Below are 10,775 nucleotides of genomic sequence, written 5' to 3'. Positions count from 1 at the left end.
GTGAGGGCAAAATGATGAACAAGAAGCGTTTCCAAAAAATGAACGATTTATACCTGCTCCACAGAAATGTGAAGGATTGGAAAACCTATAGAATAAGAGACTGAATGAAGCCCGAAGGCTATTTTAATCCGTGCCCTTCCCTCGTTGTGGAACAATGGCTGTTGCAGTATGTATTTAGTGAAGGAACGCAGGACAAGAGCCCGTACACAAATTTGCCACAAACTTAAGCAAGAGCTTGCTGTATGCCACGGGAGCCTGCAGGTAGGTATATGCTCTTTAACGACACTTAACTTCGCCAGGAACTTTCGCCGGGTGGCGGTGCTTTGCATGGCTTTGTGTTGCAAAACACGGGAGCGCAGCACACCCTCACACCGGCGGCCGCCCGTGCGCCCCGCTCCCGTGACACCCTGTGATCGTTCCACCCGCGCTGGGACGAGTGCTCCCGTGCCCCGAGCAGCGGCCGGACAGAAACGAGCCTCAGGGACCCCGCGGGCGCCGCACCGAAGGGCAGCGGCGGCACGGGACGGGGCGCGTAAGGGGGGCGAGGGACCCGGGGGCGCTTCCCGCTGCCCGGCCGGGGCGGGGCGGGGGCGCGGCTGAGCTCGGCGCAGGGGAGCGGCTCGGCCCCGGCTCCGCCTCTGCCCCTGCCCCGCCAGGACGGGACGGGGCGGCCCCGGGCAGGAGCGTGCAGCGGCGGGAGCCTTCTTCTTTCTCCTCCTCCTCCTCCTTCTTCTTCTTGCCCCCTCCTCCGGCTCCCAGCGGTGGTTATGCGCTGCCGGGACCGGCTCTGAGGGAGTGTGCGGACAAAGGCTGCGGGCCGGTGCCGGCGCTGGGGCGCGATGGAGCGGCGCGGTGGCTGAGGCGGCTCGGTGGGGCCGAGCCGAGCCGAGCCGGGCCGGGCCGGGAGGCAGCGGCACATGGTGCACGGCTGGGGCCCGGCGCTGCGCACCCTCGGGCGGGCCGAGGGGCCACCATGGACAACTTCTTGGCGGAGGTGAGCGCGGGCCCGTGGGGTCTTCCTTTCCTCTCGTCCTTCCTTCTCCTTCAGCTTTGTGGGGTCGCTTTGTGGGGCAGGAGCCGGCAGCAGAGCGGCAAGGGGCTCCCGAAGAGTGCCGTGTGCTCCCCCGCGTGAGCGCCTCGACCTGCAAGGGGTTTGCAAGAGCAGACCCTCGGGCATCGGCACTTCGTGAGCGAGAGAGAGAGAGAGAGAGAGGGAGGGCTCCCGCCGCCGAAGTACCAGCCTTTCGGGCCGTTACCGGGGGTGGAACTCGAGGCCGCCGGCTTTCTGTCGGGAAGGCGCTCGGCGCTAATTGGGGCTTATTAGAGCGCTGCTCCGCGCCCCCCCAGCGGCACCCTCTGCTGCTGTTGGTCCCCCTGGGGAGCGGGCTGCCGTGGGCTCCGGCGCTGCCGCGGGTCCATGCTCCTTTGCCCGCGCCGCCCCTGCTGCCGCGGCGTACTCACCCCGAACCCGGGTATCGGGGGGAGGGGGGGGGGGGTTCACTCCTCGAGGTTTTTCCTGCGTGAAACCTGGCGAGGTTACTTTTCCTGCCTCGCCGGGGCAAGGGAGGCTCCAAATGGTGGGAGTAGAGCTACTTTTTTAAGGTCTGTTTCTTAAATATATGTTGTTAAAGTATAGACCAAGTTTTCCGATACCAAATGCAAAGCAGTAAAGTTTAAGTCTTGAAAGCAGTTTGAACTTTACCATTATCTCACGGATCTTGACAATCTCCTCATGTTGGGTGTGCAAACCGAATAAAGACTCTTTGCTACTTAGGGTATACACTGAAAGTCAAAACTTGGCTCCTATTCTGGTCTAAGTTAGCTGAATTTTATACAGTGATATTTTACCAAATGGTTCAGCCCACCTGGTGTGGACGCAGCGTTACAGACATAAGGTGTCTGGTGTTAACACAGCGGCTTCTCTGTGTGTGTTGTACTCGCAGGCTGCTGGCAAAGCTTGTATTGTATCTGGGTTGCGACTTCTTGGTGACTGACTGCACGACTGCTTTAATCGCAGCTCTCGCAGAAGCGGTTGCACTGCCAGGGTTGTAAATGCAGGTCAGGCATCTGCTTTACAAGGCTGTGATTAAGCTGCGAACCCGTCCTTTGCCCTCATGAAATAACTTCCCTCGTGTTCTCGGTGCTGCTGTTGATGGTCCCACAAGAAAAATAGGTGATCTGTTTGCTGGAATAGTAATTAGTGAAATAAAAGAAGGTCATACACCTTACTGCTTGTTAGCTTTTCATTTGTCAGGCAACAAAAGTTCTGTCAAGTGCAATAAGAAGGAAGAAATGCAGGATTAGCTTTGAAAAAGTCTGACTTAAGTAGTAATATTGCTTTGTTTTTTTATCCTTCCCCCTTCCGCCCCGGAGAGAATGTAGCCCTTGCCTTTCAAAAGCATGCAAGCCATGAGCAATATGGTAGTATTAGCCTAGCTTTGCAAAATTAATCTGAAGAGTCATTCACTCTGACACAAAGTAGTGTAGCGTGCCCTACATAAAGGTGAAGAAGAGTTTTAATGGTTTTGACTCCCCTATTAGCCAAAATTACTTGCTCCAGGGAAAAGGCAAGTAAATTTTGCCAGTCTCTGTTAGTATTTCTGCATGTATTTATGTTAATTTGTGGTTGCTGGATGCAGACTTTGATCTTTCTTAAGAACTCTTACTCCCTTTCAACGTGTTGATATAACTTTAAAAGATCAGTAAATATAGCACCTTGACTTTAATCTGCATCCAAAGTCCCACCCGTAAATATAAACATTTTCCCTTCCTCACACTGAAGCATACATAAATGGCATATAGGGAGCATGAGGCACAATTGCAGAAATGCACTTGGCCTGGCCCAGCTACCACAAAAAAATGTCTGTTGAAGGCACAGGATTGAGCCACTAGCTGGGTAATTTAATTTGTGTGAGGCAGGCATCCTGCAGCTGCTCTTTACAAAAATATTTGCTGACTTATCTGAGAGAATTACTGTTCTTGTTAAAGTAAGTTGTAGTGTGTGGAGGAAAGAGGAAGTTGGATGCAAGGCGCAGGTAAAAAGCCTGCTCTGCTCTGCTTTCATTTGTCAGCGATATGAGTCTGCTGATAGAAATGAGATGTAAGGAAGAAATTCTTTACTGTGAGGGTATTGAGACACTGGAACAGGCTGCCCAGGGGAGCAGTGGACATTCCATCCCTTGCAGTGTTGAAGGCCAAGATGGGGCTTCGAGCAGCCTGGTCTGGTGGGAAGTGTCACTGCCCATGGCAAGGGAGTTGCAATTAGAAGATGGTTAGGGTATCTTCCAACACAAACCATTCTATCATGTTTTGGAAGGAAGGCTGGTGAGTGAGAAAGGTATAGGTTGCTCCTCAGCATTACCAAGAGCTTGCTGCACTGAAGGCAGGAGTGTCTTCAATCTGGCTGTTTCAATAGTGTACAACTGAAAGGTATTAGAAAGAAAACTCCTGTATTACTATTTCTCCCAAACTTTTCCATAACTAGATGTTGACTGTGGCCTGTTCTCGCTGTAGGGTGATACCCACTGGAATAAAATGAGGCAGCTGGCTTGGACACTGCCAGAGTGCTGCCACAGAGGTGCTCCTCTTAGGACTTGCTGCGTTAGGTGAGGTATGGGATAACACCAGGATCCCACTGGTCAGCTGATGCTGCTGTTGGTGGTCACTTAACAGCATTAGGATTTCTCCATCTTGCTGCCCAGTTTCCCTTTCTTACTATTTTTCATATTCTTAGCTTTTATTCTTATAGGATTACAAGTGCCTGTCTCCAGAGAAGCCTTAATTTCCATCTATGTCCCAGTTTTCTAAATCAGCCAAAAAAAAGAAAGGATCTGAGTAAAGATTAGGCTGGAAGAGTCAACCCTGGAACTTGCTCCCCAGAATGCTTTTATTGCTGGAAGTTATTAAAGTAATTGTACAACTGCATTCTAAATACAGAGGAGAAGTGTTTTCCAAGGGTTTAAAAACTAATTCAGGCTGTTGATTGATTTGTGTTACCTTTTGGTGTCTGAAGGAAGGAAAGTAAGTGGTAGAATTGTAACTTCTTCAGTATATTTACATAGTCATGCTTTCAGATATAAGGTGTTTAAACCTGTAGAAATCCCTGAGATCTATACTCAGAATTAAGAGTATGAGTGTGTGCAATAGAGCTGTTTGGCTGTGTTGCTCGAAACAGTCTGAAAAAAATCGTTCCCATATGTTTTACCAGCAGCTAGGGTGCTTGCAAGGGAGCAGCCTCTTGTGGTAGCTGAGGTCAGGCTTTTTTCCAGTGAGAATGCATCCCTGCTAAAAGGGGATGTATGCCATAAGGGAAGAAGGAGAGTCATTTCAAGATGAGAAGGAACACAGGGAAATTTTACACAAAGAAGGCAGGAGAGGGAAGCTCAGACTGCCTCTTCAGCATCTGAAGTTCCCAAGCAGTGCTTACTGGGCCAGCTGGGGAAGTGGATGGAGAAGTTCATCTTCCTCCTGTTGTGCAGGGAGTCACTTTGCCCAAGATATACAGTGTGTTGCACTGAACTGTGGTCACTGCCCTTGTCACAGGAGAAGTGTGGCAGTTGCTGGCCCAGCTGCCATAAGAGAGTGGTTGGGGTTGGGAGGGACTTCTGAAGGTCATTTTGTCCGACCAGTGCTCTCTGAGCAGTGCTCAGCTCCTGAGGAGTTTGCAGCACAGTGAGCATAGCGGTGGCTGTTGGGGTTGATGGTGGTTAGCTGCTGCCAAGCTCTAAAGACAAAGGATTTCCCTTTCCCCTCGTAATTTCCATAACTGGAAGAGAAGGCTGAGGACAGTTCTGTCTCCTGCCTTCCATATAGAACGTCTGGGTAGATGGTGTTGAAGGAGAGGGTTATAAAATCGGCATTATCATAGAGGTTTATTGGAGCTGTGGGTAGCCTCCTTGGAGACACAGCAGATACTCTGTCCAGCATACTTTTATTTTTAGCAGTACTGCTTGTACCTCCAAGTTCAAAACGGTTTCCTTCATTTCTGCTTTCCACTGTTGCCCATATTTGCTTGGGTACCCTGTTTTGAGGGCAGAGCTCCCAGCATGAGTCCTGAAGGAGCAAGTGTTGAACCTCCCTCTGGAAAGGAGATGGGACAAAAATTAATTCTGAGGCTTTGAACTTTGCTTCAGGGACCTGTCTGAGGAGGTATCTGCTGAACCTGGAAGCTCTTATTTTGGATATGCAGTTTGCAGCAGACTATTCTGTGGTGCTGCTGTGCTGTGGCATTTGGAAGATTGCTGCAGGACCGCTGGCAATGCTCCTGCCATGCAGGTGATGGTTCACCATCTCCTGCAACCAAGTGACCTTGGCACTGCCAAATTTCTGCTCTGAAAGTGAAAATCTGGTAGTGCTAATAAATTTCTGCATCGATACACACGCTCTTGGAAGTCTCCCAGTTTTGGTATAGAAATGTCTTACTGATAGGTGCAAGTATGGGTCTGATGTTCCAGCTTGCTATGTTGGTGTCAGCTGTTTGGCTTGGCCAAGTTGCATGAGACTGGTGGGGTAAAACTATCATCCCACTGGTGATGGCATAAAGTTTCTGGAGGGCTTCTGAATGCCAAAGCTGTGCCAAGCAGGAGCAGTGCCTCTTCTGGCTGTGTTGATGTTGGCTGTGTTTTCTGAAGTTTAGTTTTCTTAAAAAGCTGATGGTTTTGTCAGCTGTTATTTTTAGGTTCATTAGACAGCATTATGTTTTGACTAGGGAATGTTTCGGGGGGTTCCATGTCTACCTTACCGAGTTGGAAAGATGTTTTTGCAGGTTTATTTCTGTAAGTTGGGAAATCACATTCAGTTCATCAGTAGCATGTCATCGTAACTGCCTATTACACATACTTCACATGTGCCTTTTATAAGGTACATTTGTGTGACTGAAGCAGAGTCATCGTCACTGGGCTGGAGTCTAGCAGCCCTGCTGGCACCATCAATATTGTAAAATGACACAAGAATTCTCTTAAAGCTGAAAAACACGTAACTATTGAAATTGGCTGTAGAGGCTCTACATTGTACAGGGTCTGCTTGTGGCTTTTTAAGTATTCTCAGTCAGACTCCAACCAAAGGAGAGCTGTGAAATCCTTACCGTTACAGAAATCTTGGCTGCTTCTGAGCCTCAGCTTTTTTTTACCTTCTGGTGACACCTCACTGAAATGTTCCTTTTTTGTTGGTCTTCTCCCTAATTATATGTTTGTGTCAGCACTTTGAGTAAGCTATTTTGCTCCAACCAGATTTTCATCTTTATATGTATTTTCATTTGGTGAGCCCTCTGTGTGGGTGATGCTGAAGGCTGTGAACTGCTTTGGCTCTTTTCCTGTTTTGGAGCTATCGTACAGCGTGCTGTCTGGTAAAAGGGAATCTTGTTTGAAAGCATGGCCAGTCCCAACTTATTTTTGAAGCCAGCCTGGATGGGCTTATGTCATAAATGCTTCACAGTTTTTTCCATGATTCTGTGGAGGCAGGAGATGACTACTTTGCAGGAGAGAGGGGAGCTGGACTTTTCTGTTTCACATGGTGAATTTAGTGTGCTGGTCCCATGAGTAGCCTGAGAAACCTTGGAACCTTTCAGTGCTCTTGTTGTCCCATGTGCCTCAAACTGTGGAAAGAAAATTTTGGGGCCGCTTATCAAAAGTTATGCTGTCGATTGTCTTGGTTGTACCATGTTTGGCTTCTGCTATGATGTTTTTAACTGAATCTTAGGTTTCAGCTTGGGAAAACCAGAATAGTCATATTAGACTTCAGAAAATAGCCAAAAGAAAATTAGTAGGTCCCTGGCTGTTTGTATATGTGTATTTATGCAGTGTCAATGTGTTTGCACAGAGCAAATCCAGACCTAACCCCTAGCAAGTGAATAACATGCCTCTTCTTTTTTTTTTTTTTTTTTTTTGGGAGGGGGGGTGTATTTTTTTTTTTTAATATGGGGAGTGTATATTGATTGAACTTAAAAAAAAATAGAAAAAGATTTCTAGTGAGAGAAATGTCTTTTCATGTCTCTTGGGTGGATGTGGCCCCAGTGGAAGGTGTTGCAGTCTCCTGTAAGGGACAGGAGCAGCAGCTCCATCCCTTGCACGCCTGGCACGGTGACTATGTGCCTGGTGCAGGTCTGGAGGGAAGTGTTGTCCTCTGGGTAGTTTGATCTGTTCATCCTTTTTGGCTGCAGGGCTGGTATTTTTCATTAGTGAATCACAGTCCCTGGCTATGGTCGGAGCCAGGAGCACAAGTTTAGGGTGGAGCCCTGGGAGAAGGGCAGGAGGGAAAAAGTCACTGTGAATTAAGACTTTTGCTTGGGGAGGGGGAGGAAGGAAGAGTTATCATCCTTAAGTCACTAATTGTGGCTACTTTACATGTTTTGGGAATTGACCTCAGAACTTGATAGATTGATTATGACTTCAGGCTTGTATGAGAATCATGGCTTAGGTGTTCTCATTTCTCTTGATCTTCCTGTCATGTAATTTGTCATTATGTGACACTTTAAACCATTAGTGAGATGTGAAGGAGGATAGCTTGGTGTTGGGGCAACAGTTCAGGGCAGGTTACTGGTTTTGAGGTATTACTGGTTCAAATTTTCATTTTTTTTTTAATTATTATTTTCACTTATTTACAATTTTCCAAGATGTTCTATGAAAATTTTGGCATTATCCTTTGGTGATAGTTACTGTAATGCAACTTCATTTTGGGCAACCCCCTGATTAAGAAAGGTTAAATGGATTATCCTTTTGGTTAGAAGTCCAAGCTTAAGCTCAAACACTTCATTCTTTTAAAGACAGGACTTTTCAAAGTTTGGATGTAGAATGGGAAATGATACTAACTGTCCTCCACACCTGTCTTGTGAAGTAAGCTATATCCATGCTGATGAAGAAATTACTACTTTGTTACATGGAAAATAAGTGTTATATTGGAATGTATACTGTGAAAGGTTTGTTAGGACAGAAGGAATGAGTAGTGTTAGTAGTGTTTCCAAATGTACCTGTAAGAAGTAGGAACATGTTGGGGGAGAATGTACTGCCTACCTTAGACTCATTTCTGCAAAACTAGTGAGAGAGTTATCTTGGGTAAGTCCAAATAATGTTTATGCTTGTTCTTGTTGTCTTCAGCTGCACAGGCACTGCAAAGCTGTGTCAGAGGGTGTCTGGTGGCTTCTCTGCAGGGTGTCATTCTGTGGACATCATGACTGAGGAAGTAACTTCCCCACTATAAAGGGGTAACGGAGTGGAGAAGGCTGCCGAGTTGTTTCAGCTGTAAACTTGTCACACCTGTGCTTGTTTTACTGATAAATGTAAATAACTTGCTCTCTATTTAGGTGCTTATTTCCTTTGTGGCTAAGTGACTGTTTTTCAATCTAACCTAGAAAAGTCTTCTTATTTGGTAGAAAGTTTATAGGGTTCTTTTCTATTTCTACTATTTTTCTTTGTTGAAATCTCAAATGTGAGTGATGTTGATAAAACTTGATAATGTATGTTTTTCCTTCTTGAATAGCCTACTAGGAATAGACCCCATTTTGGTTCAGATTTGAAGCATGGCAGAAACTGGGGTGTGTCTGGTTACTGACCGAAGTTAACATTTCCATTTTGTGTAAACCCTTCCATAGATGGTTTTAACATAGTTTCTGTATGAGGTATTGTAATTTTTCATTGCAACTTTTTAAATTGTAATTTAAAAGTTAGCAACTGTGCTTAGTTATTTTTCATGAAGAATGAGCCCCCGCAGTCAGTAACTGGGGGGGGGGGGGGGGGGGAGGAGCCATTTTTGGTTTTGAGGAAAACTGTGCAGTTTCCCCTTGTGTATGGAAGGAAGTCTCCAAAAGTGAAAGGTACTGGTCACTTGTATGGGTTTCTGAACTTGCACTGAAAATTCAGATTAAGTACATCTTAAGCTGTTTTGTCTCAATGGCCCTGCCTCCAGTGCATAAATATAAGCTTGTTGGAGCAGAGCCTAAATGTAGGAGTCAATATAATACTTTTTACACCTTCTAGGATAGATGGCATGCTGAAGGAAAATGTCCTGGAGGATAGACATTAGCAATCTCCTGTATCATCCAGTGGCCTGCCAGACTTCAGAATCGAATAGGCTTCCTGTATGTTTGTATTTGTATGTTAATACATTTTAGCAAATATTTTAATTGCTTCAGTGGGTCATTTTGCTGGGTTTATGGTTTCAGACTTTCTTTTCTTTGAAAGTATGTTATCTTCATCTTGTGGTGGGCCTCACTAGAGATTTTTTGAAAGAATGTTAAGCAAAGGTGAATATTGAAGAAGTCAATGTTCTCTTTAACCCATCTCTTAGACAAGTTAAATCTTTCTGTGAAATTATTTGGGGTTTGGTTTGGTTTTGTTCTGAATGAGGGAGAGAGGAAGGAAGAGAGGGGAGCTCAGCCGCAGGCTTCAGGAGCTGAGCTGTGCCTTCACATGTGATCCTGGCTGATGGCACGCACAGGGTGACTGGCTGAGTTGGAGGACTCAGGAAATAAAAGGCTTAAGTACACTCTGATGTGTTGGTGTTGCCTTTTCTTATATATTCTTGGGAAATAATCCTTTATTGTAGATCAGTAATACAAGAGTGTGTTAATACAAGTCTGTTTTGTTTTGGAGAATGCCCTTAAGGGAGATGCTGTAAGGATAACTTAGCAGAGGAAAATGCTTGTTGCTTTTTCCCCTGAGGCAAAACTATGTTACCACTCTGAGCAAGTTTTCCTGAGGGCTTTTTATCATGGCATGTCTGCCTCAATACTGCGGTAGTTGTTAAAAGTACTGAGGATTTTTTGGTTTGCTTTTTAGGTTCTTAACTTCTGTACATGATAATGTCAGTAGAACAGCACTCATCTGGCCAACCCCGCCATCATGGTCTTGAAGTCAGGATTGATTTTGGTGCTTGTAGTGTAACCTCAGGTAGGAACCTGGGGCTCAAATGTTTGATGAGTGCTAGCTGTCATTAACTCCAGATGCAATTACAAAGCAGAGTATTTCTGAAAGTTGTCATCAAAGTTAGTACCCCAATCCCCTAGGCCCTCTTCTTTTCCTTGCAAACCTTCAACCATGGTAGACTGTGAAAGTGGTGTTGCTGCAAGCCTTGTATGGTTTTGATGTTGTGCATTGTATATGTCTATTCTCCTTTTCCCAACCTTGCTAACAGAAATACAGGATTTCTCTGGGAAGATTCTCACGCTTCCCCTCTGCTTTCAGCCAAACTGGTCCTAGTTTTGGGGCCGGGAGATAAGAGAAGTTTATTCCTTGTTTTGAAAAAGTATTGATGTTTATAGCATCATCGGAAATTGATTATTTGGTCCCATTTTAGTTGCTGTTGTTTAGTGTGCCCTTAAAATGTTTACTCAGATGAAGTGAAATGTCTTTGTTAAGAGAATAGGTTTGTTTTTCTTACAAAGTTGTTTATCTTGAGGAAAAGTCAAATCCCTTTGTTTAACGTACCCGTCTGGTTTACAGGAGAGTGGATATCACTTATATTTGACCATTTTAGTTGGTAAAAATAGATACAAACCAGATACGATTGTGTATCTTGGGTATATTTTTGTTTGCTTCAGAAAAGAGCCAAGTTGGCAGGATGCTGGAGTTCACATCAGGACAAGGAATAGGTGCCTATTCTGCAGGTCAGACATCTTGCTTAGTTGGTTGTCTTCCTGGATCTCATTCTCTTATTAAATACAGACTGTGGCTTTGTGATTAGGGTTTATCTCCTCATTACAGCTTTCTGGTGATGGGTACGATGGATAGGTTTGTTTGGTGTGTACAATCAGTTCGTATATTCCCTAAAAGAAAATGAGAGCA

At 45.6% G+C, this 10,775-nt stretch overlaps 1 protein-coding gene across 1 annotated transcript in view; it reads left to right on the top strand.

Annotated features, from left to right (window-relative positions):
• The first annotated feature begins 638 nt into the window (after window positions 1–638).
• Window positions 639–10,775, top strand: part of MYO10 (myosin X) — a 159,201-nt gene continuing 149,064 nt past the window's right edge. The window contains exon 1 of the mRNA XM_061449258.1: window positions 639–994. Coding sequence (XP_061305242.1) covers window positions 974–994 — 21 coding nt within the window. The 5' untranslated portion in view covers window positions 639–973. The remainder of the gene's footprint in view (window positions 995–10,775) is intronic.

The sequence above is a fragment of the Pezoporus flaviventris genome, unplaced genomic scaffold (assembly GCF_033815535.1).
Source record: "Pezoporus flaviventris isolate CSIRO_AGI_PZ_B2104156 unplaced genomic scaffold, CSIRO_AGI_Pfla_v1 ptg000007l, whole genome shotgun sequence".
Taxonomy (NCBI): domain Eukaryota; kingdom Metazoa; phylum Chordata; class Aves; order Psittaciformes; family Psittacidae; genus Pezoporus; species Pezoporus flaviventris.
The sequence above is the reverse complement of the archived record's forward strand: the minus strand, read 5'-3'. Positions and strand labels throughout refer to the sequence as shown.